The sequence below is a fragment of the Sebastes umbrosus genome, chromosome 16, assembly GCF_015220745.1.
Source record: "Sebastes umbrosus isolate fSebUmb1 chromosome 16, fSebUmb1.pri, whole genome shotgun sequence".
NCBI classification, from domain to species: domain Eukaryota; kingdom Metazoa; phylum Chordata; class Actinopteri; order Perciformes; family Sebastidae; genus Sebastes; species Sebastes umbrosus.
The window spans coordinates 24,898,946-24,924,258 of record NC_051284.1 but is presented as its reverse complement, the minus strand read 5'-3'; the positions used below and the strand labels follow the sequence as shown (position 1 = coordinate 24,924,258).

General features: G+C 40.3%; 3 protein-coding genes and 1 long non-coding RNA gene across 9 annotated transcripts in view; 2 read left to right on the top strand and 2 right to left on the bottom strand.

The window, feature by feature from the left end:
- The window catches only part of grm1b (glutamate receptor, metabotropic 1b), a 34,514-nt gene extending 29,562 nt beyond the window's left edge, over positions 1-4,952 (bottom strand). For both annotated transcript variants that reach the window (XM_037796210.1, XM_037796211.1), the window contains exon 1: positions 4,824-4,952. The gene's annotated coding sequence lies outside the window, so the exon portion shown is untranslated. The remainder of the gene's footprint in view (positions 1-4,823) is intronic.
- shprh (SNF2 histone linker PHD RING helicase) lies at positions 79-15,228 on the top strand. Of its 2 annotated transcripts, XM_037796208.1 has the most exons (30): positions 79-399; positions 2,173-2,766; positions 2,936-3,065; positions 3,158-3,376; positions 3,740-3,818; positions 4,257-4,407; positions 4,609-4,711; positions 4,802-5,061; positions 5,155-5,802; positions 6,028-6,279; positions 6,515-6,593; positions 6,766-6,929; positions 7,100-7,356; positions 7,585-7,706; positions 7,925-8,013; positions 8,221-8,313; positions 8,434-8,541; positions 9,085-9,227; positions 9,317-9,490; positions 9,604-9,666; positions 9,751-9,976; positions 10,245-10,382; positions 10,862-10,963; positions 11,085-11,156; positions 11,357-11,545; positions 11,764-11,856; positions 11,957-12,043; positions 13,361-13,539; positions 13,796-13,876; positions 14,666-15,228. In XM_037796208.1, the coding sequence occupies exons 2-30, from the start codon at positions 2,182-2,184 to the stop codon at positions 14,760-14,762; spliced, it is 4,983 nt and encodes a 1,660-aa protein (XP_037652136.1). In that variant the 5' UTR covers positions 79-399; positions 2,173-2,181; the 3' UTR covers positions 14,763-15,228. The 2 variants fall into 2 exon arrangements, with proteins under 2 accessions (XP_037652136.1, XP_037652137.1); XM_037796209.1 differs by lacking the exons at positions 79-399; positions 2,173-2,766; positions 2,936-3,065; positions 3,158-3,376 and having other exon boundaries at positions 3,741-3,840.
- On the bottom strand, positions 5,660-24,214 carry LOC119504134. Of its 4 annotated transcripts, none has more exons than XR_005210518.1 (9): positions 24,078-24,214; positions 21,879-21,967; positions 13,460-13,560; positions 10,229-10,358; positions 9,743-9,957; positions 7,078-7,345; positions 6,509-6,585; positions 6,023-6,271; positions 5,660-5,799 (listed from the first exon to the last, which is right to left on the bottom strand). It is a non-coding gene; the product is annotated as an uncharacterized LOC119504134 (long non-coding RNA). The 4 variants fall into 4 exon arrangements; XR_005210520.1 differs by having other exon boundaries at positions 10,229-10,355; XR_005210519.1 differs by lacking the exon at positions 10,229-10,358 and having other exon boundaries at positions 7,078-9,188.
- Positions 15,379-24,480, top strand: si:dkeyp-110a12.4 (pancreatic secretory granule membrane major glycoprotein GP2). The gene is made up of 9 exons (XM_037796213.1): positions 15,379-16,314; positions 17,534-17,622; positions 17,737-17,841; positions 20,327-20,487; positions 20,577-20,712; positions 21,867-21,961; positions 22,520-22,688; positions 23,855-23,975; positions 24,098-24,480. The coding sequence occupies exons 1-9, from the start codon at positions 16,224-16,226 to the stop codon at positions 24,271-24,273; spliced, it is 1,143 nt and encodes a 380-aa protein (XP_037652141.1). The 5' UTR covers positions 15,379-16,223; the 3' UTR covers positions 24,274-24,480.
- Positions 24,481-25,313: the final 833 nt, after the last annotated feature.

Below are 25,313 nucleotides of genomic sequence, written 5' to 3'. Positions count from 1 at the left end.
ATGAAAATAACCTCGAAAAAGGGAAAAAATATAGTATAAAATTATTTTTTTTAAATTAAAAAATTACAGAATTTTTTAATTTGTAGAGTAGACATTTATTACTTATATTTACTCGTTATTACTCATATCAAAATAGTATACAAATAAAAGTAGTGATCAAATCAGCAGCAGCAGTTGAAGCCGGAAGTTGCCTTCGCTGCCCAAAACACATCCCTCCGCTCTGACATCACTTCCGGTATTTAAACATGGCGGACAGCAACATTAGAGTCGGTGGATGAAGTGTTTTGGTGTTTTGGTGTGTTTTGGTTCGTGTTAGCCTGATTATCTGGAGCTGCTGGGACCTGAAACCACTTCTGATGCAGCGATAGGAACCAGATCCGTTTGTGGGAGGCTATAAAAGTAAACGTGCTTGTTTTTATTTGGCTTGTTTGCAGTGAAGCGATGATAAAAAACCCGCAGCCACACAGACTCACAGACTCACAGCGTTTTCACTGTGCAACAGGGTTTATATAGTGAAGCTCTGCTTTCTTTAGACAAAAACACTTTCACCTAAAAGGAAAATGCACATTTTAAAACAGTAATTTGTTAGTAAATATGTAAATTATCTGATATATCTATTAGCAAGCTAGCAATGTGAGTTAATGTGAGCTTTGTTTACTGATAAACAAGCAGGATACTCTGCAGTTAGGTGAGATGTGAAGTGAGAGAAGTTAGCTGTTAATGTTCCTCCTTTAGCCACCTTATAGCCTACCTGGCTGGCTACTGTTGAAGTGGTTTGATTGCATACCTGCCACTCCCACTGGCAGCTTAATACTACACCTGAACCTGAACTAGCCTCTGATACACAAGATGATAAAGTCCCAGTGGTGGACACAGGCTGAAAGCTCAGTTAAATGAGGGTAAATAGCAACTATCTTATCTGGTTTTGATCAATCTAACAGTATTTGTATTAGTGGTCCCCAACATGGGGGTCTTGGCCCTCCAAAAGGTCCCCAGATAAAATCTAAGAGGTCATATGATTACAAGAAACAATGCTGTTGCACTAATGTTTATTTTTTTCTGACTTTTCTCAAATGTTAACCATTGTCTTGTGAATTACTGAATACATTTAAGTCCAATGAATGAATGAATGAATGAAAGACTTTATTTCAAACATATAATAAATAAAAACAGATACAAAATAATAACAAGAGTTATAGTGTCCGAAAAGGAGTAGGTAGAAGAAAAACGTATATTTCCCCACCCCTTTCTCACTTCTCCTCTATTAACTCATATATCATAGAATGATAATATAATATAATATGAAAACTATCCCAGATTTATTTACATCCCAAGCTGAATATATGAACAGCATCCCAAATTTATTTACAACCCACAAATACATCCGGAGTTAAAAAGTATATAACCAACCTTTAACACAACCCTTATCACAACTCTTCCTCAACCATATACCTCCCAAAAATATCTTTCTTGTATAGCTTTTTAAATTGATTTATATTTGTGCTCCCTTTCAACCCATCACCCAACCCATTCCACAAATCCACCCCACAGACTGAAATACACAGTCTTCTTTGAAAGATAACTATTTAATTGAACTACTAACAACTAATTTCTACATATTGAAAGTGCCTGTAGAAAAAAAATAGGGATACACTGATACGATACCGGATCAGATATCGGGTCGATACTGACTCAAATAGCTGGATCGGGTATCTGTGGCAATGGGTCCGATATAATCAATTCAGTTCTATGTTTATATACTATACTATACTGGGATTTTAATTCATGTTTACATTTTGACCAATTTGTTGCAGCTACATTAAAAAGGTTTACACTTGGATTGTAATTAATCAAAAAAATCCTGTTAATTTTAAAGATTTTTTACCAATTTGCTGGAGTACAATTTATTATTTTAATAAATAACAATTCATTATATATATATATATATATTTGTTATATTTTGTTTTACAAACTTAGGAAGGTTTTGCACTTATCAATGTTATCAATAGCGTCTTTAAGATATTATAAGCGGTCATCAGTTTGGTGTTAAAAGGAGCTCACTTTGTCTACCAAATATAAATATGTGTCATACAGTATGCTGCTGATGTAGTAATAAATACATTTCAAGTAAAATGACTTTTGTTATTAACACTTAATTTGCTTTCTGTGTAGAGTGTAACCATGAGTAGCCGAAGAAAGAGGGCCCCTCCTGTGAGGGTGGACGAAGACGCCAAGAAGAAGTTGGAATGGAACATGCTGGACGATCGCAAGAACGAGGAGATCCAAGAGGATGACCAGACACCGATCTGCTCCATCCTTCCTGTTGACCCTCCTCCCAGCAGTTCCTTTCTCTCAGCCACTGAGGACGTCCTGGAGGCCGCCTGTACCAGCTCCGTCCGCTTTACAGAGGAGCTTCCCGGTACGTCGTCAGACAGCACCTCTGCCTCGGCCTCCCTCAACCTCACCGTGCTGCCAGCTCTGAAGCTGGGCAACATCTGGAAGGCGCTCATTGGGGAGTTCAGCGTTCGGGCGGCTAGGATCCCATCCGACTGTGAACAGAGAGCGTTCGTGCTCCACAAGATGGGTGAGCAGCTCTGCCTCAGTTACAGCAGCTGTGATGAGAGCTCAGGGCTGCAGTGGAGGCCTGATGAGGACACCTGCACGGCAGAGTGCAGCCTCAGTGTGATCCCGCTGGAGGACCTCGACTGGATGCAGAAGAGGGCGGTGGTGCAGCTCTGCCACCAGGAAAAAGAGGGCTCAGTCAAGGTATGAAAGGATCTCAGAGAGGATGGAGTGAAAAATATATATATTACTAATTATGTCCGTTTCTTCATCATCAGGTAGCCAGATAAACTGTGTTTATGGTGATACTGTATGTGTGTGAAAGATGTTGAGACATTTCCTCCACCAGCTGTTGTTTGTCTGCATCTGGCAGGTGGGGATTTACTTGCTGGAAGCTGGGCTCGGGAAGCCCGAGTTCCTCAGCGAGGGAAACGCTCGGATGAAGAAAGCAAATCAACTAATGCAGAAGTTGATGGAGTATTTCTACGATTTCATTATCCCCGGTAAGAGTCTGGTCCTAATGTCTAATGCATCCTGTGTGATCCAAGTTCTCAAAATAAAATCCTTGACTTCTCTGCTGTATTTTCCATGTTAGAAGTTGTAGTGAACGAGGAGGAGGAATGTGACACCGACCTGGAGAGGCAAAATGTGGAGGAGCTCTATGATTACGTCAGACATCTGCACCAGAGAGACAGCCAGGAGGTGACCTATGACGTCCAGCACAAAGCTTTGATTCCTGTTCTCAGACCCTACCAGAGCCAGGCCGTCAACTGGATGGTGCAGAGAGAAAAATATAGGAACTCTTCACCGAAAGGTATGCTCACTTCTTGTCTGGTACAACTGCTGCAGTCTCATGAGATGTAAAACTTTGAAATTTAGGATGAGGCTGAAGGGGGCTGTTCTAGTGGTTTTGCACTTAACTACAAATCATGCACATACGTTACTGCCAACCTTTTTCCAAAGTGTAACATACATTTTTAGACTCTTTTCCCTGAAATTGGAACCTGGAAATTGGATTTGGTAGCACCTCTTGAGCACTGCTGAAATTTAGGTTCAGGAACTCGCCCGCAAAGCGGGAAGAGTTCAGTGGAAACAAAAGCCAAGTTAAGTTCCTGAGGTGGAAAAGGCCTACGTTAGGACGATGATAGCTACGTCAATATTTCCTTTTTCTTTGCAGAACAAATTCTACATTTCCTCTGGCGGGAGTTGATCACTTTGTGCGGCAAGAAGTTGTTCTACAACCCCTTTACCGGCTGGTAAGAACTTGAATGTTAACAGGTCAGTTCTCTTAAATCATAAGAAACATATTTCTATCTTACCACTAGTACTATCTGCCCCGGCAAAATGTTTCAGTTTTATGTGCTGAGAATTGAACACATCTTATTTTATATGTATATATTCACTTCTTTGAGCAGCACAAATTAAATCCCATTCATCTCCATTGTGTTGGGTCAGCAGCAGTAGTGTCATGAACTGGTATCTCAAAACCTCAGCACATAAAACCAAAACATATCTGCATGGATAGATACCACTAGAGGTAACTGGGGAAATATGTCTTTTTGAATTTAGCTGAACTGACCCTTTAATTTGCTATTTTAATGTCCTTACCTCTGTTTTGCTTTAGCTTCAAGGATTACTTTTTAAGTGATAGATGAAAGTATTTTTCAGCATTTTTTTATTTTATTTTTTTGCAGCCTAATCCGAGAGTTTCCCCTGGCGGGCGTGGAGTGGCCCGGTGGGATCTTGGCTGATGAAATGGGGCTGGGAAAGACGGTGGAGGTTCTGGCTCTCATCCTGTTTCACACCCGACAGGGTCTGGAGCACGAGGCCCTCACCCTGCCTGTGGTGAGGATCAGCAGGCAGCTATAGTTACGAATGCAGAATTTCACTTTTTTCTTCCCCTCATTTTTCTCTCTCTGTACCTTCACCCTATTACTGCCATGAAGGATTTTTTTCTACTGTTTTATTTATTTTAATGTGCTCTGTGAAGACGGCATCAGCTACTTTGTCAAAGTGTTAAATTGTTTATCTCTTTTGGTCTTGCAGGGAAGAGCCGTAAATTATTTCGTACCTCCTCGTCCCCTAGAGAGGGAGAAAGTTATCCGCTGCAAGTCTGAAGCTCAGCCTAAAATAAAAATATCCTACCCAAGTATGTCACTCACCGTCTTCTCAGTCATCACAGCTTTTAATGCACTTTGAGTTAGATATTTTTTACACTAATCTGGTTATTTGTGTGCAGCCGTGCGTGTCATGCTCCTCACCGCAATCAAGGAGATGAGATCCGGCAAAGGAGCATCCGTCAACGCCATCTTCACCTACATTCGCGCCACTTATGGTTATGACCTCCTAAAAAACCGCAACCACATGAAGAAGACGATGGTGAAGCTGATTGACGAAGGCCTGGTCAACCGGGTCAAAGGTCGTGGCTTGGCCGGGTCATTTAAACTGGGAAAGAACTACAAAGAAACAAAGAAGACATCAGCAGGAGCATCCAAGTCTGTAAGAATAAAGAGATTAGATTCTGAATGTTTTATGCTGCAAATATTACTTGGTTGTATTATTGAACTTTTGTCTCATATCTTTTTTTGGTAGAACTCCAAAAACACAGAGAGCTCGCCCAGGAAAATGTTTCAGAGACGAGCAAAAGAGAAAGCAGAAGCAGCTCTGCAAAACTCTCTTCTTACAGAAGATCAGAGAGATCAGTACTCCCCTGGATCGGACTGTCTGGCACCGGAGGAGACGGAAACAAAGACGGGATGGGATGAAAGTCTGAACAAGAAAGCAGATCAGTCAGATGACATGCTGGATACGTCTACCACAGTCTTACAGATGTCTCAGGATAAAAGTGATTTGCAGGATGTACCCAGAATGGATGATCTACTTGAAGAGAGGGGTGAAGCTCCTCAGCTTGAACCAGAGGAGACAGAAACCCCCACCAGAGAGTCTGTTGTCCCCTTCAACACCCCGGACTACCGCTTCGAGTGCATCTGTGGTGAGTTGGGCATCGTCGACTACAAGGCTCGTGTCCAGTGTTTGAACTGCCAACTGTGGCAACACGCAGACTGTGTGAACTACAAAGAAGAGAGCCTTGAAACGACACCTTTCTACTGCCCTCACTGCCTGGTCGCCATGAAGCCCGTCTCCACCGGCGCCACCCTCATCATCTCCCCGAGCTCCATATGCCACCAGTGGGTGGAGGAGATCAACCGGCACATCAGGTCCTCCTCGCTGCGAGTGCTGGTGAGGATATGGATGGGTATACGAGTCTTTTGGTATAGGGCTGGACAATTAATCAATTTTATCGAAATTGCAATACGGCGTAATATTTTGACTTGACTTTTATTCTTCGTTAATGCATGTACTCACTTCTCTCCTCTTAGCTCTCACACTTTAACCTGCATTCTCTTTCACTTCCACAAAAATGTTCAGCTTAAAGAACTAATTAATATGTCTTCTTTACCTCAGGTTTATCAGGGTGTGAAGAAGCACGGGTTCATCCAGCCACACATGCTCGCCGAGCAGGATGTGGTCATCACCACGTACGACGTGCTGCGGTCGGAGCTCAACTACGTCGACATTCCCCACAGCAACAGCAAGGACGGACGCCGCTTTCGCAACCAGAAGCGCTACATGGCCATACCCAGTCCTTTGGTGGCTGTGGAGTGGTGGCGCATCTGTCTGGACGAGGCTCAGATGGTTGAATGTCCCACTGCCAAGGTGAGAGGAAGGAAATCCCGAAATCAGGTCTTGTGGTTTGGTAGTTATCTTAGAGGATAATGGGTAGTTTTTGTGTTTATAACCTTATTTCTGTATTAGAAAACCATATTGATTCTGACCTCAGCATTGTGAATGTGTAGCTAAAATCTTATTTATTCATAGGTTGTGTGTGAGATGTCAGACTATGTGTTTAATACAATGTTTTAATTTAGTATGTATTTTATTTTACCATCAGGCTGCAGAGATGGCTCTACGTCTCGCATCTGTCAACCGCTGGTGTGTCAGTGGCACTCCTGTCCAGAGAGGCTTAGAAGGTAAAACCAGAAAAAATCATTACATAGAAGAAAATATCCAAATCACCAAAGCAGGCCTTGAGTAAGAGGCTACGTGATTTGTCTCTTAAGACTCTGAACAATGTTTAAAAATCATCAAAACCTGATTTAGACAACAAAATTAATTTCTAAACTGATGATGTTTTCTGTGCAGATCTGTACGGCCTTGTACTTTTCCTGGGAGTTGACCCTTACTGGGTGAAACACTGGTGGGACCAGCTGCTTTATCGCCCTTATCGCCGTGGAAACACCGAGCCGCTGTACATTGTAATTGCTCAATTATTGTGGCGTTCAGCTAAAAAAGACGTCATTGATCAGGTAGGACAACAAAAATTCTGCATTTTTGTGACCAAAATTTAAACTATAAATTACTTTGAATTGATTTTACTGATTTAAAGAACAATTTCAATAATGAAAAGACATAATGTTGCATTTCAGAAATTGTAGTTCAACTGTGTTTAATGACCTGCTCCGTGTTGTGTTTCCAGATCCAGATTCCCCCTCAGACGGAGGAGGTTCACTGGCTAGACTTCTCCCCCGTCGAGGGTCACTTTTACCACCGTCAGCACGAGGTCTGCTCCCAGGACGCTCTGGTCAAACTCAGGAAGATCTCCGACTGGAGCCTGAAACTTGGCAGCTTGGACCGCCGCACCGTCCACACCATCCTGTGTCCGCTGCTGAGGCTGCGTCAGGCCTGCTGCCATCCGCAGGCCGTGAGGGGGGAGTTCCTGCCTCTGCAGAAAAGGTAGATGACACTTTGCATTATGTGTTCAAGGCGAAAGGAGAGCTCTTTATCTGAAGGCAGCTGCAACGGTTAATTACCAATCTAGCTAGACTAAATCACAGCATTAGTAACGGTAATAGACCGCAGCAACCTTTTTGTCAGCTATACAATGTGTATTTGTGTTTATTTAAAGTTGATCCATTTGCGTTGGAGGGTTTATTGAGTGTGTTTGTGTCCCCTCCTTCCCAGCACCATGACGATGGAGGAGCTCCTGAAGTCCCTGCAGAAGAAATGTCGAGTGGAGTGTGAAGAAGCTCACAGACAATTGGTGTGTGCACTCAACGGCCTGGCTGGAATCCACATCATCAGAGGTATAGAACCCAACCTCTGTACTTGTGCTCCCACTGCTCCCAGTTTCCCATGGGAATCAGTTCAAACACAACACAAGCCATGATCTCATCTTTGTGTGTCGAGACGTTTTGTTGCAGCATGTGCATAATGTGGCTGGAGTAGCGCGTCTCATAAGCTCCACATGTGACGGGACATGTTGAGTGTCGCTAATAATCACCGTCTCCTTTGCAACCTGCAGATGAGTTTGTAGAGGCGACAGAGATGTATAGAGAAGTGCTTCGTTCATCAGAGGAGCACAAAGGCCGCCTGAAAACAGATTCATTACAGGTATACGTTCACATCCCATTCATCACGTCTGTGATTTACATATGAAGGGGTTCATTTCTCACAAGAGACAAGAGTCTTTAAGGTTTTGATTCTACAGACATTCATGATGCACATTAGATTTTTATTTCTAACCACTGTGGATAGTTTATAAACTGTGAGTTTATATTAAAATGTCTGATGATTTGTGTCTTTTTTGTGGTAAATCAGAGACTTCATGCTACCCACAATGTGATGGAACTGCTGAGCGCAAAGCATCCTGGGATACCTCCCACGCTGAGAGATCACCGACTAAGTGAGGAGGTAATTCATAAATATTTCACTCAGGCAGAACACATTTATTTCACATTTATAGTTTTCGTATCCGCATTATTTTGGTTTTTAATAATCATTTTGTTTCTATTCCTCTCCGTGTCTCTGCAGGCAGAGCAGCTGCGACAGCACTACATGACCAAATACGACTCGGAGGTAGCGGACGCCCATCAGGCTCTGCAGCCGGTGCTACAGAACCTCAAGGAGCTGAAACGCAAAGTGAGAACTCCTTTATCTCTACACTGAGGCAAACCGTGCCTCATATTATAACAGATAATCTGACAAATGAATGTACGCTACTATGTATACTACTATGTTGTGTGTGGGATCAGCCATAAACCTACATTTAAACCTGACTTAGTGGGGTTCAGGGAAACTTAAGAAAATCCGTTTGTGTCCCCTGAAAATGTACTAAGTCAGGTTTGTTTCACACCATAGTAATTAGTAAAATAGTTTCCTTGTCCTAACGGGAGCAAATGCTGTTTTATGATGATGTTTTATATTGTTTAGGTTGGGTATTTTTTCTTCCCTACCGTACCTGCAAGACTTTAGATGCATTAGCTCTACCGTGAGTTTAGTTTCTAATTTACTGAATGAGATTTAATTGCTGGAAAGACTTTTGTTAAAAGTTTGAGTCTACAGCAAGGTTTATATTTATATTTGGACACACTGAAATCAGATTGATCTGAATTTGGAGTAATGTTGTAATTAAGACAGAACCAAAAATGTCTTTTCTTCATGTGATTAACTTTCTTTCTGAAGGTCAAGCTGAACACTCCTTGGTGGTTGGAAGTTATCCAGAGGGCGATCCGCAGCTCCTACGACGACGACCTGGTGTCCCGCATCAAGAACGAGCTGACGTCCAGCTACAAACAACAAGCCAACAAGCTCAGCATGGCAGACAAGTAAACTGTTTTTTTATTTAAAAATAAGATGATAATTAAACAGTTATCCTTGCACTAATGTGATAAAAGCTAAATGGTGTATCCTGCAGGTTCCGTGATGGTTGTGGTCTGCAGTTCCTTCTCACCACACAAATGGAGGATTTGATGAAATCCCAGAAGACTGTACGAGAGGCGGTGAAGAGCCTCGAAGGCCCGGCTTCAAAGAAAGTGATCGATGAGGTCACCATTTGTCACCTCAGGCCGATGAGACTGCCACTCAATAAGTAAGACGTCAGCAGTTTTAGCTTTGTTTCAGTAATATGGTGTAACATGAAACTCTGCTTTTTAAATGCTGACAGTGCCTGTTGTTTTAATTATAACTAATATTTCTTTCTAGTTGTGTTTTTTGCAAAGCGGATGTACTTTTCATCGATTATGAGTCCAAGCTGTTTTCTCACACGTAAGTAGAGCAATATTTCAGACTTATCTGTCAAATTGCATGCAAACTTTACTCGTTGATTAATGAGGAAAATTACCCCGACAGGGTGAAGGGTCAGACGGCCATCTTCGAAGAGATGATTGAAGACGAGGAGGGGCTGATGGACGACCGTCTCCCCACCACCAGCCGAGGTCTGTGGGCAGCCAGTGAGACGGAGCGCTCTCTGAAAGCCATCCTGTCTTTTTCCAAAGTTAAACGCATGGATCCGGAGCTGGTGGAGGAGGGCAACACCTTCATGGAGCTGTTTGAGAACTGGAAGAAAGAGTACAAGGTTTGTACACACACTTAATTCATTTTCATTAATAACAAACTACTTTACGCTGTTAGAGTATGCGCTAGAAAAGTGAGTTTGGAAAGCCAGAAATCTCAACAGCTGGTGTATTAATCATTGTAAGATTGGTATTTATCAACAATCACCCCCCAGCAGAGTTTCATGGTCATATTGTTGGCTGTAAATAATATACACAATGCCCCTTTTAAATGCCAATATTAAAGAGAGAAAGAAGAGTGGAGTGACAGCTACCTCTGTGCCTTCTCAGGTGCTGCATGAGTACTGGATGGTGCTGAGGAACCACGTGTCGGCCATCGATGAGCTGGGGATGGCCACCGAGAGACTACGCGTGCGTCTGCCAGACGAACCGAAGCCCAAACTGCTGCACATCATCGAGCCGCATGAGGTGAGTCAAGGACAATGAAACATCTTATTATTATTAATATTATTCATTATAACAACTGGTAACAACCAAACTACAGCCCACGGGCCAACTGCGGCCCATTGCCTGGGAATTTTTTTAAATAAAACTAGAATATAGCTTGATACAGGATGTGCAAGTCTGTTCCTACCAGTTGAGTTCTGTTTTGGATAATTTGGATGATTGTTTCACACTGAACTACAGTGTAATTTATGTAATGAATGCGCTGACTGATCACCTTAAAGTTTACTTTCTTTATCATTTTGCCACTAATACGAGCATGAAGGTAATACGGCTGGGTTGGTCCTAATTAATAAACTGTTCATGGAGGAATTAAAGTCTTCCTCTGACCCGGTATTGAGCACCATTGTTTTTTGTTGGTGAATGTTTCCAAGGATGTAATATTGTGCCGTAACTATTTTTATTGCATTCCTGACCTCTGCCCTCGGTTGTTTTGCTTCCAGGTGGAGCAGAACAGAGTGAAGCTTCTGAACGACCAGGCGGTGGCCAAGTCTCAACTCCAAAAGAAGCTCGGCCAGTACCTGTATCTCACTAATTTGGAGAAGGTAATTTACATTTCATAGTAACTACAAAGTGTAGATATTCTTTCCCAGCTCATTCAGAGACTTTTATCTCAAACTGTGGGGTAGGATCTCACTCTAAATAACATGAATTATTTTGCCCCAGTCCCAGGACAAATCTACTGGAGGGCTGAACCCAGAGCCGTGTCCCATCTGTGCTCGGCCGCTGGGACAGGAGGTGAGCATTGTTTAGTGGTGAGCTATAAGCTATATTTCTGACCTACAAAGCCCTCAGGGGCGCATACGGAAATCGGCAGAACAAGCTCTTCTCGCAGCTCTAGGTTTGCTTCCAAGGGTGACCGCTACTTCTTTTAAACGTCAGCTAAAAACAAACTTTTCATTATATGGTTTGATTTTATGACTGTGTCTCTTCTCCAGTGGGCAGTGCTGATCTGCGGTCACTGCTTCTGCAACGAGTGCATCGCTATCATCGTGGAGCAGTACAGCATGGGCTCGAGGCGGCGGGCCATCAAGTGTGCCATCTGTAGGCAGACCACGTCCCACACAGAGATCTCCTACGTGTTCACCACCCAGTCGTCCAGTCAGGACCAGGACATACCGGTCAAGGTCAGTCTGCAACACCAGTTATGGCTAAATCCAGATTGTCCAAAGGTTGTTAGATGTATTTTGTTGCCCACCTCAATGATTGAGATGATATTTATGACCATAACTAGCACTTATTATGGGATTGTACTTTGATTCATGCTTTGTAATGTATGTAATTGTAATTTAACACAGCTTTGGTTGACACTATATTCTAACTTTGCTCCTCCTGTGTTTGTCAGGGAAGCCACTCGACCAAAGTGGAGGCCGTAGTGAGAACGCTGAAGAAGATTCAAGTGAGCGACCCCGGGGCCAAGTGTCTCGTCTTCTCCACGGTAACTGTAAACTCCCCGCTCTGTAAGCTGCTGATTTATTTTGATGATATGGAGTTTGGATCTGACCCAGAGTGTTTCTTTGTCTCTCCTGCCTGCACAGTGGCTGTGTGTCCTGGACATCATCGCTAAGGCCTTGTTTGACAACAACATGGAGTTCTCTCAGATCAACGGGATTCACAAATTCCAGGTTTGAATTTTCACTGTAACTATTTCTAAATATGCTTCTTAACACACAGTTGTGCTAACCTCACAGTTGCTTTTCCCTGCAATATGCGACACAACTACACCAGGTGGGGTTTAACACTCAGGGAAAATTCACCTGTCACAGAAAACTTCTCCAAACACATTTTCACACACTTTCTAAGTCGACGCTGATGTCTGTCTTCCGCCGATATAGCAGTTCTCCAATTTTCCGCTACACCCAAACACATCATTCCTACGGCTTTATATTTAGGTTAAATTGATTTTTTGACCTACAAACATACCCATATGATAAGAAAACAACCCTAATCCTATAATAGTGGAAATCCAATGTCCAGCTCACCAACAATATCTTATCTTTTTGCCCAAGGCCATCTCTTCTGAACATTCGATTGGAAATACATTCCAAAGTTTGTGAGATACCTGCCGACAGACAGACAGATGCAGACAGACTGACCTTAGCTTAGAACAACTCTTTTTAACATACGGCGAGTGAGCAAACTCTGGCGAATAGCACAAAAAATTGTCCAGATATACTATGAGCACTGATGTGTAAAAAGTTAAAAAAAAAACTCCTATCACCAATATTTATTTTATTTTTTTAAATTGTTGATCAAAGTGTTTTCTTTTTATTTCAATCTAAGAATTTATCCAGAGTTTGGATGGATTGCCCTGCGTTAAAAAACAGTGTTGGCTACGTTGTGGCATGTTGTGATCTTAATTTAGATTCAGAGGTTCTTCTGTAGTAAAATTTGGGGGGTAAACACTGAATACTTTTAGCTTCAGCTGAAAAAATTAAAAAGATATTGAATACTGTCACAAAATGTCTCAGGAGACTCTGTGTTGATTAAAATAAAGGCTGTCACGCTATCAGATTTTCACTACACAATTATCGTGGCCAAAAGAATTCACCATAACAATATTATCGCGAAATCTATAGACAATTTGAAAAATAAAATATAATAATGCCATCAGTCAAATTCATCTTTAACTTTGTTTATTGTGCGTTTTTTCTCTTTTTTGGCAAATTAAATACACTTGAAGTACGAGTGTAGGGAGGTGGAGAGAGAGTCTATAACCATAACTGTGTATATAAAATTATTTAAGAGGCGCTGTATATCACGGTTCTCGTCAATACCCGTATATCTCGACACCTCTATTAAATCCCAAATTAATAACCCTTAGATCTTCTTTTTAGATAACTGTTTTGAAACTTATAAGAAATCCCACACTTCTTGAACTCAAATAAGTACATGCCAGGAATCACATGACCGTAACTATTGCACTGGCTTCACTTTCACAGGAGAATCTGTGCTCCTTCAAATACGAAGAAAAGATCAACATCCTCCTCCTCCCTCTCCACACCGGCTCCAACGGTCTGAACATCATCGAAGCGACTCACGTGTTGCTGGTGGAGCCGATCCTCAACCCCGCTCACGAGCTCCAGGCCATCGGCAGAGTTCACCGGATCGGCCAAACCAAGTAAGACGCCGGGAGTCGAGTCTGTCAGAGGACGATAAATTCCAGATTAAAATATATAGATGTGTTGATGTTTCGACCTGCATTCAATGAAATTTTGTTTGATAGCTACCGTCGTGTTTGTGTGTTTTGGAGGTTTTATGGCTTCAATCATGGCTGTTATCTGTACAGTATTTACTTTAGTATTACACTTAATGACGTGCCTCCACTATTTTGTACATTCTGTGTTAATTTCAGTTGTTTTCTCTCTGTCCACCAGGCCAACGTTTGTTCACAGATTCCTCATCAAATCCACCATAGAAGAGAGAATGCAGGCAATGATGAAGACGGCAGACAAAAGGTAAGAATCGTAACAGAATATAGTCAATCGTACTTTCGACACGTTTGTATTTAAAGTAGGGCTGTCGATCAATTAAATAGTAAATCGCAATTAAACACACATTTTTTATCTGTTCAAAATGTACCATAAAGGGAGATTTGTCAAGTATTTAATACTCTTATCAACATGGGAGTGGACAAATATGCTGCTTTATGCAAATGTATTTATATATTCATTATTGGAAATCAATTAACTACACATAGCAATGACACATATTGTCCAGAAACCCTCACAGGTACTGCATTTAGCATAAAAAATATGCTCAAATCATAACATGGCAAACTGCAGCCCAACAGGCAACAACAGCTGTCAGTGTGTCAGTGTGCTGACTTGACTATGACTTGCCCCAAACTGCATGTGATCATCATAAAGTGGGCATGTCTGTAAAGGGGAGACTCGTGGGTACCAATAGAACCCATTTTTATTCACATATCTTGAGGTCAGAGGTCAAGGGACCCCTTTGAGAATGTCCATGACAGGTTTTCCTCGCCAAAATTTAGTATCACTTTGAGCGTTATTTAGCCTCCTTCCCGACAAGCTAGTATGACATGGTTGGTACCAATGGATTCCTTAGGCTTTCTAGTTTCATATGATGCCAGTATCTTAAATTAGATGCGTTAAATCGAATTTGCGTTAACACGTTATTATCACGTTCACTTTGACAGCCCTAATTTAAAACCCATAAATTCAGAGGCAAGCGTTGACATTCAAGGGTTGGACAGTTCTGATTAAAGCTTTTTTAAATTCTAGTCACACCAGCACAACCATGAAGCACTCGGAGGCTGCCGTGCTGACGGTAGCCGACCTGGCCGATCTGTTCACTGAAGACACAGAACATCTGGAGTGAACCTCAACACCTGGACACACAGCGCTCACTCTTTACACGGCGGTGATAGAAGTTCTCTGATTTTTGCACATTCAACTTTTTTATATGAACATGCTAATGTTATCAAATACATTCCCGATAATGATATTTTATCAGATCACTGACGGCAGACTACGACATGTCTCTTAACTGTATTGAAATGTTCAATCTCTTTGGAGTATTTGTGCTCACTTGTTGTCATAGTTGTAACTTAATGATTCAATAACTGCTGTCCAAGTACATGTTTGATGGTCACATTTGACTACACTGAACTGTATTGTTGCTTGTTTTAATCTAATATTAAGTACATGCATTTATATACAACTTCACTGTCTGTTAGGTCGAAAATGGAGGAATTTTAAATGCTGCAGTCACATCAGTGATTGAGGTATTCTCACTACTATCAGGAAATAAACGTCTGACAGGACGTCAACCGGTTATGACCAGCTCTTGTTGTCCGGTGCTTTTATTATCTTGTTATTATCTCTGTGTAGTAAAAGTGAAAGCAGGAAGGAAGCCATTGACCTTAACTCACTTTCACTCCTTTACAATTGAAGTGAGAGATTATAGCAGTATTTTCTTCTGCCAGACAATCTTCTTAAAGCTATTTGTCTGTTAAAAACAATGCCAGACAATTCGGCCCAACACTTACGGTTGTCTTATTTGCAAGACAAAAAGATTCAGTGTCTTGGAAACTAATCTTGTAAATTAAACTCATAAAAGTCAGAAAGTGTGAGACGTTTTCTGCCTCATTATCTGCCACATTATCTTATTTTGTTCTTTACAAATTGTCTGACAAATATAACAGATTTGTGGCTGTTTTATTACATTTCTCCTGTCTTTTTTAATGTGATGAAAATAGTGTTTCCTTTCTTGTGTTTGCTTGTATTTTACGGTGTCTTCCACCACACACGTACACTCACAGCTCTTTGGCATCGTCGCTGAATTGCCCTTGACTCGTAATGACTTTTCTTTTCGCCTGACTGACTGGGATTCCCGCACCAGTAAAGATTTTAAAATGTCCAGACAAAGGATGTAGACAACAAAGAGAGCCGGCCCTGTACTGTTGCTCCTCTTTACATGGTTACCAGACTTGTTGTTGCTCCCTGTAGTAAGAAACAGTTGTAAGATGTTTACTGAGAGGACATGGCAGCAGTAGGCGGTAACATACGTGTTACCTTGGACTCCCCTCAGTTCCCCCTATTCATGTGCGGAATCTCATTGTTGGCGGGGACATCATTCAAGCTGGTGTTTTAAGGCCGGAGGGAGGCTCCCAGTTCATTAGAGCTGTGTATCGAGGGTTGGAGTAGGAGAGGGGTACTACGTCTTGTGGTGACAGGACAGCGAGCGGTGGTGAATAGTCCCAAGAAGATTCACAGAGAGGGCCAAAAAGGTAGCGGAGTGGCTGAGCTAAGAGAAAACCAGAGGGAGAGTCGTTGGAAGATGGCACCTGCCAGTTTGGTTTTTGCCTGGTTACTGTTCACCATGAGGATGGTCACCTCGGCAGAGTTTCTGCAGCCTGAGGAGGAGGAGGGTGAGCTCACACCTCACATCATACACCCGGGAACCAAATGTCAAGGGTCAAACTAACTGCTTTTTTAAGGGAAAACGTAGTCCTTCAAGAAGTCGTTAGAGAGCCATTTCTCATATTGACGGTTATTGGTTTAACATCGGCTTCTCTGACTTTGACATGTTCTTTCAAAAAGGGACGATTTAGTGCTTCAAGTCAAGTAAGAACCTCTTTTTATAAAATGGTGTTTCTATTCACAATACCGGTAGTGTAATTTAGAAGTGGTGAAAGAAGTATTCAGATCCTTTACTTAGGTAAAAGTAGCAATACAATCGTAAGTATCGAGTATAAAAGTACTCATTATGCAGCAAAATGACCCTCCGTCTGACTTACATTACATTATTGGATCATTATTATTGATGCATTAATGTTTAAGCAGCATTTTAATGTTATAGCTGGTCGAGATGATGCTAATTTTAACTACTATGTATACTCTTTGTGTAGTTCAATCTATTAAATACATCATACTTTAAGACTATGTATATATTGTTTGTATGTAAAGTCTTATTTTGAAAAGTTACTTTAGCTGTCAGATAAATTTAGTGGAGAAAAAAGTACAATATTTCCCTCTGAAAAGTAGTAGAGTAGAAGTATAAAGTAGCAGAAAATGAAAATACTACAGTACTTGAGTAAATCTACTTAGTTACATTCCACCACTGACAGACTCTTAAAATTATAACAACTCCACAGAGGAGAAAGCTGTGCACTGCAAGAAATCTCCATCTTATCAAGTCTATAACATAGTCTTAAAATATGTATTTTGTAAGTGCAAAACATTCTGTAATGAATTTTTGTAATACTTTTCTACAAGTGAGTGTCTTAATCAAGGAGGGGGAAGGCATTTTTCTGCACTAGAATCAAGACAAATGCAACTTGATTATGGAAAATATTTGAAAAAAGTGAAACAATCTTCACTCTTCCTCCACTTGCAGATTTTCTTTTTGAAAATAAGACTTTAAGACAAAAAGGACTTAATAATAAGGAGAGTTTACACCCTGACTCTAGATATCGGAGGCTGGACTTTGTGTATAAAAAAAAGAGATTGTCTATTAGATTATGTGGTGATACACAAAGTGAGTATAAATATCTACTCTTGGAATCTAGGAGAGAAAACATCTCTTCACATTATCTTAAAGAAATGTTTTTGTGTGGATTTAATCTGTTTTAATCTTGTTTCTATTAGAGCTCAATGAAACTGTCATTTGTACCAACGACCATATGGAGGTCGTTATTCCCAGTGCTTTCTTCCTCAACAAACTGCCTCCAGTTTATGTAAGTGAACTCAAAAGTATTTACCCTCCACTTTCACTGATATCCTAAATTATTTGCTGAGCGATTTTGCATAATAATTGATTGATTTTTTTGTATTGTTTGTTTTTTGTTTAGGTTTGGGATTTGCATCTAAATGATCCGGATTGCCGCGGCGTCGAGGTCGGAGACGACTACGTTTTCAGCATAAAGACGAACCTCTCTGACTGTGGAACAATAATGGTATCACCTTCAATCATTTACTCAACATTTTAACTTCTCAGTCAGACCATGTCTGCAGGAGTCAAAGAGTCTTAACTAATCAAACGTTGCACGTGAACTCAGACATTTAGAACAACCTTTAACAAAAGATGAAGACAAACTACACTTGGTATCTCCATTATTGACACCATAAGATCCCCATCATAGTAAATTACCTATTTTACGATGTCTACGGTTGTTGTGGGAACCGGGATCTTTTACTGTAAAAAAAAGGAGCCACTTATTGCACTTTACATAACAGTAAAAAATAACTTGAATAAGACCAGACACTTTTTTTTCTGCTGTGACGTAAACGTGGACTGTGAGGCTCTGTGTTCACTTTGGAATTAGCTCATAGCAAGTATAATAAGATGGACAGAGAAAGGCACATAGTCAGACAGAAAGGGGTGAAGAGAAAAGAAGGGGGTGGTGCGTTTATGTCAAGAAAGAAGGGCGGCGTTGTTCCTTTTCCCTACAACAGCGCAGGACCTTATTCAAAGCAGCGAGGGGACCCTGAATGGCCTCGCCGTTCTAAATTATCAGGATTTACATGGAAATGATGATTATTTGTTGATGTTCACTGAATAGGATGGCCGTAAATCACTAGCCAGCTAGCCTCCTGATTATTTTAACCCAGCCACTCTCGTGGATTCAAACTTTGGCAAAGTGTAAATCCCTACTTCAGCACACGAGTGTCCTTGAAATCGCTTGCTTGGAATGCATGGCGTTTTTTTTTCTTGTAAAGCAAGCAAAAGGTTAACGCGGCTTTCAGCGGGGAGGAAATCTCCCAGCGCTCCACCTCAGCAGTTTTACAAGGTTTTTTCGCAGAGCGGCTGGAGGAAAAGTAAAGCCTGCTCTGGATTAGATGGCTGTTGCTAAAGCAGAAGAATGCCGTAGCTGTCAATCTCGCTTTCACCTTGAACTTTTTAAACCCGCCGTCAGACAAGAAAATGACTGAATTGTTGGGTTTAAAGGTCAGACACTTTTTTATTGAAACATGACAGTGTCCTCGCTCTTGTTTCAGTAGATAGTAGCCGGAGCCTTCAGGTTACTCAAGTGCAGTTGCCAGTTGTGGCGTAATGAAGACTTGTTGCTCGCTGTATAGAGAGACCTGTCAGTGGTGCTCATAGTGGGGGGTTGTGTGTTTACCAAGAGGTAGTAAAAGATGTCTCCGATGTGAGAGCTCAAGGCGGCGACCACAGAAGCCACCCTCCGTCTGCTCTCAGCAGGAGCCCAGACAAACCTCGGACACAACCTTTTCACCCGTCCACATTTTACGGTTTCACCTACGTCAGCTATTGAACAGCATCACTCACATTTACAGTGTGTGGACGGACGGATGATAACCGTAGAAGTTATAGCTTGGGAAAGAGGTTACTGTACATAAAGGGACCTCAATGGCTCCTGTTTTAATGTGATTCTCACAACCAGGAAATGCTGCAGCTATGTACATCAGCCATATTCACACCTACAGTCAAAGTCAAAGCGTTTGTTGTCATGTGCAACAGTTAAAACAAGTTTCCCTGTACAATTAAATTCTTCCTTTGCTTCCTGCTCCCGAGTGACGTTTACAAGGAAACACAAAGTATAAGAAATAAACAGAAGAAAATATATACAGAAAGAAAGGACACTATGTACAATATACAATAATAGAAAAATAGAACAGTATCTGTATAACTGTCTTCAACAGTATCCATACTACCTTGCTTACAGTTGAAAATAATTTATTTATTATATATTATTTATTATATATATATATAATATTAATAATACCATTATATAATAATGATATTATTAATATATATTTATTATTATTATTATTATTATTATTACTATTATTATTAATATAAATAATTTATTTTATTAATTTCTATTTATGAGTTTATGGGTTTACATTGTAGTAAACTGAATATTCTTGGACTGTAAGTTAGACAAAACAAGACTGTTTTATGATGTTTTATAGACCAAAAGATTAATTGATTAATCAAGAAAATAATCGGCAGATTAATTAATAATGGAAATAATTTCATTGATGATACCGTATGCTAATAGGTAAAGCAGTGATGATACAGTACATGCTTTGACTTCCTTATATATATAGCTATGCCGTTTTCTACGCTATGATGATGATGATAGAACGTTTGAAACTTGACTTAGACTTAGAAAAAATTGTTTGTGAGCATCTCAGCCACGAGGTAGATGAGTGCAGGTCAGGGTTAGTGGGTCACCAGGATTGCTGAGCTGCCGGAGGTTTTTCATTGACCAAATTAAATGAAATATAAGAAGAGACCCCCTCTTGATATCAGGTACCTGCTCTCTTCAAGCTCCCTTTCACTGCAGATTGCCGCAGTGGTTCTCACACAGAATAGCATCGTGGATATCTCTTCTTGTATTGGCAAAATATAAAACATTTGCACTTAAATGCAATTAAAATGTCTCTTACTTGATTATCATTTTCTCTCCTCAGACCTCAGATGAAACACACATCATGTTCATAAACACGATACACAACAACGACTCAGACGTTATAACGAGAAACTATATCAACATCACATTTGTCTGCCGCTACCCCATCAACTACCTGGTCCAACAGCCCAATGGTGAAAACATGATCAGAGTGGACGTCAGGTAAGTGTTTATTTTTAATTTAATCTATTTAAAGTTATTTGTTTTTTGTTTTTTTATATATAGCTCCTTTAATTGTCTGCTCTCTACAGAACCATCACTCTGAACACAGAGGATGGGAACTTCTCGGTGTCCATGTTACTGTACAAAGATGACGCCTTTGAGGACAGATGGACCACCGTGCCGTCACTGACGCTGGATGACAACATCTTTGTCAAAGTTTTCATGGTAATTTTTATGTGCAGAAAGAAATTACTAGACAAAAAAAAGAGGATGACTGCCAACATCAAAAGGAACCAGAATTACAATTTAACACATTTAAATAAGTGTTTTAAAAGAAGCTCAACCACACTAAATAGTGAATTTCACTATTTGACCTCTGCTGTCAAAGTTAACGCGATAACGCATTAACACAAATCGGTTTAATGCCACTAATTTCTTTAAGGCATCTTGCGATTTTTAGGTTGTAGCGGGCTCAGTTTTAAAGCTAGAGTGAAGTTACTGGTATCATATGAAACTAGAAAACCTTCCTACCTTCTAATAATAAATACATACATTTGCATAAATCACGCATATTTGCCCACTCCCATGTTGATAAGAGTATTAAATACTTGACAAATCTCCCTTTAAGGTACATTTTGAACAGATAACAAATGTGTGATTAATTTGCAATTAATTTTGATTAAATATTTTATTGATTGATCGATTGACAGCCCTAGTTTTTATGCTGTTTTGTTTTTAAAAAATGGCATTACAAATGTACAAGGGGAAAATATATGTCAATGGTCTTAATTAAACTTTGACTAAATATGTAGTTCCTGCATTTGGCTTGTAGGGCAGAGCTGGTGAAGAGTTGTCTCAAAGGTAACGTTAGACTTTTAAGCACATCATATCAATTTTCACCTTGAGTGACAAAAAAAGTTTTTTTATACTACACAGTATTAAAGTTATATTCAACTTAATAGCTACACCTTACAATTGGCATGATGATTGTGTACAATTTAGTTATGTAAAGAAATATTTTGTGTTTTGGATGCCATCTATGAAAAGGGAAAACTGGGAGTAAAATATAATACTAAGAGTCCAGAGACTGTGTATGCTGAGCTTTGAAAAACACATTAAAGCCTCTGAAGTATGCTTACTATTGACAGCTATTTTTGGAGTAGCTTAAGCTCGTTGTTACACGACGTTAAGCAATATGTTGTGCGACCGACAACACTCGACCCGAGACCAGATAGTAATTTGAGTGCTGCCGTGTTGTTACAACCTCTTGGTACAGACTACAGCTGTTGTTTACTTACTATGAATCATCAATTTGTGGCCTAGTATGGAGAAGTAATAACCGTGTGTAAAGAATGACTCAACACCTGTGTGTCCCACAGATACCGGCTCACCTGATGCTGCGTATGGAGAGATGCTGGGCGACGCCAACCAGCGATCCGTACAGCAATATTCAGTACACCTTCATCCGTGACAGGTAAACCTAGGAACAGTTTAAACAAAGGAGATTTTTTTTTATTATTTAATATGAGCAAATAAGAAAAGCTATACATTGGCAAAGTCTCTTTTCAAAAGTCTGAATGAAAGATAGCTTTATAGATGTTACGTTGAAACCTGATTATGGCACGTGTGCTATTTCTACACTGTGTCCAAACAGCTCTAAGCCCTCTTAAAGGAGCTGCTGTTGAAATCTGAAATAAGAGAATTTGTTGCTCAGAGAGCTGGCCAGACACTCAGAGCCGGGTCATGTGACTCCCGTCTGAGAGGCCACGTGCGTTTCAGTTGAACAGCTGTGCATGTCCTTGACAACCAGGCAGTATTTGGTACCATTAGCAACAGCAGGGCAATGAAATGTACAATGATTTCAAAATGCCAAAGGGGAAAAGAAAATCTGTCTCCCACTGTTGAATCACTGAGATAGTATTTACATTATTTCTAAGCTTTGTGTGTTCCTTGTGTCTATTTTTAAAGTACAGTATTTCACCCTCACTGCCACCGGGCCTCCCTGACTTCTTTTGTCTCCCTTCCCGTATAGCTGCCCGGTGTTGTCAAACGAACAGACCCTGAGCGTCCTGAAGAACGGCCAGGGCCCGGAGGCCACGTTCAGGATACAAATGTTCAAGTTTGTCGGCAGCTCGTACACCAACGTCTTCCTCCACTGCAACGTCCAGATCTGCCACAACACCCCGGGGCTCTGCCAGCCTGTGAGTGAGCTCGTGCAACACCCATTCCTCAAACTGGTAGTCAGAGGCCAGTTCAGACAAGTAGCCCCACTATATGAGCAGCCTTAATATAGACCCATCGGCCTAGAATTGTTTTTCAGCCGTTTGAGCTCGTAGTTAAGCTGTCCCGATTTGAAATGTGCACTGCTTGACCCTGAGACTTGTATGAGGGGGTGGAAGTAACAAAAATCAACTTGGAGGTGATGAATATGCATGTGAATTGAAAATGGAGCCATAAAAACGTGATAAATTATCAAGTGATTTGATTAAATTAATTATGAATTAAAACAGCTATGATATGATGAAAACAGAGACATGTTTCATCATTTTCCGCATTTTACATTTATCATTCATAACATATAATTGCCATTTATCATTTAAGGAAAGTGGCCTCAAGGGTGGAAGTAACATAAAATAATTAAAGAAAAAGGAAGTGATGAAAATTCGTATGAATTAACCCCCTGAGGCCGGCGGGATCGTTGACTTTAATGTCTTTCAGAGGCTCCAGTAGGTTCAGTTTTAGGGTTAGAGTGAAGCTATCATATGAAACTAGAAAACCTGGAATCCATTGGTACCAACTATGGCATGCTACCATGTCGGGAAGGAGGCTAAATAACGCTCCAAAGTCGGGCAACATTTTAGCAAGGGAAAACTGGCATAGCCATTTTCAAAGGGGTCCCTTGACCTCTGACCTCACGACATTTAGCGTTTACAGAACGCAATTTTTGTTATTTACGCCCAAAATGTCAATCAAAAACCACGCCAACTGACTACAGAGCAGGCTAATGTCTGCACAAATTCAACACATTATCACTCTATTTTTAAATTCACATAGATTTTCATCAGTTCCCTTTTCTTCAATTATTTTTCGTTACTTCCACCCTTGAGGCTACTTTCTTTAAATGATAAATGGCAATTTTGTGTTGTGAATGATGAATGTAAAAAGGGAAAAATGATTAAACATGTCTCTGTTTATCATATCACAACTGTTTTAGTCAAATCGGCTATAAATTAATCAAATCACTTGATAATTTATCACTCCATTTTTCATTTAACATGCATTTTTATCAATTTTTGTTACTTCCACCCCTCATACACTTGTAGTATCTGTGTTTCATTCATGTTTTACTCATGTATTTGCCAAACAGAACTGTTCCAGTGAAGGTGAAGATGAACTAATCAGGATACGGAGAGACATCCCTCTGTCCCATACTGTGTCTTATGGACCAATCAGACGACTACTAAACGACAGTGAAAAGCCCGATCTGAGTAGGTTTATTTCTGTAACTTACATATGGATCTTTAGCGTTTAAATCTTCAAAGACATTCTACATAAGTGCATACAATTCATATGCAAAGTGTGCTTCCCACCTGCTTCCTTTTTTATGTAGATGCAGGCGGAGTCCCTCATGTGGAGACCTTTGTCCTCGGGGGGCTGCTGGTCGTCTTGGTGCTGATCACAGGAGTGTTTGGGAGGCTGTGGCTTCGCTCCAGACGGTTCTACCCGGCGCGGGAGGCTCAGCTCACCCTGTCCAACATTCACCACATCTCAGAGGTGGCCTCGTGAATCAGGGGATCAGGGACCTTTTTGAGCAAAGAAATGGACACATAAATATGTACAAATACAAACACACATGTACAGGTGTGATTTATGATAATAATGAAGGCTTTGCATATGTTTCTCTTTATAGAATGAATTTCTTTAATTGTAAGAAATCAGCTTAATAAAAGGTCTCCCTCAAGTGTTGTCTCCTATTAAAAGACCAAAACCAACTGTTTGCTAGTCTGTCTCTCAATACTTTTCAACTTCCAGACCCTGTCTGTGGCCCTCCAAGCCCATTTCTTCTAACTTAGGTCACTAATAATTTTTTGGGAAAATTATTTTTATTCCTTTTTTTCCAAACATAGCATAACAAACATAATAAAACATAACACCGGTGCCATAATACAAAAAAAATAATTATATCTTACATTTAACATTTAATATGTACATACATATATACACACATGCACATCACTTCCCACTCCCACACAGACAGGTCCAGCCTTCTTCCCACCCATAGAAGTAAAGTTACAGAAAAAAATAACATAAAAATATTTTTTTAAATAATTTAATAAGTTAGTTAGAATTAAAAGTAACAAGTACTACAAAAGTATGTTTCATGGTGGTAAGATAGAAACCTTAAATAAATAAATTAATCAATTAATTAATTAATTAATTAAATAACTGGTCACTAATAATTTTTAATAAAGAGTAAATAATTCCCTATAACAGCTGGGCACTGTAGTTTCTAAGCAAATGTTTCTCAGGTTAAACAGCAGTAAATAATGAATTTGCCGGGAACTATTTCAGCTTTGTTTAATTACACATTACTGAATATTTACAGCACCAGAACAAAATAAGCTACACTGCCCATGTGTGTGGCTCTTATGTGTGTTTTTAATAGTTTTTGGACAGTAATAAGAGGTCTGTGGCACAGACCATATAAGGCTTTGACTGCACAGCCAAGTTAGTAGGACCAGTTCATGCATTCATTATTAACAGTATTAGCACTTCATTACCACTATTTTATCCTTTATACATGTATAAGTCATTTGCATTGCCTG

Bases quoted from the DNA above. Each gene is read 5' to 3' on its own strand.
- shprh (XM_037796208.1), top strand. From the start codon at position 2,182: ATGAGTAGCCGAAGAAAGAGGGCCCCTCCTGTGAGGGTGGACGAAGAC. The intron at 8,314-8,433 runs GTAATTCATAAA...GTGTCTCTGCAG, and splicing joins ATCACCGACTAAGTGAGGAG to GCAGAGCAGCTGCGACAGCA. The intron at 11,546-11,763 runs GTCAGTCTGCAA...TGTGTTTGTCAG, and splicing joins ACCAGGACATACCGGTCAAG to GGAAGCCACTCGACCAAAGT.
- si:dkeyp-110a12.4 (XM_037796213.1), top strand. From the start codon at position 16,224: ATGGCACCTGCCAGTTTGGTTTTTGCCTGGTTACTGTTCACCATGAGG. The intron at 16,315-17,533 runs GTGAGCTCACAC...TGTTTCTATTAG, and splicing joins GCAGCCTGAGGAGGAGGAGG to AGCTCAATGAAACTGTCATT. The intron at 20,713-21,866 runs GTAATTTTTATG...TGTGTCCCACAG, and splicing joins TCTTTGTCAAAGTTTTCATG to ATACCGGCTCACCTGATGCT.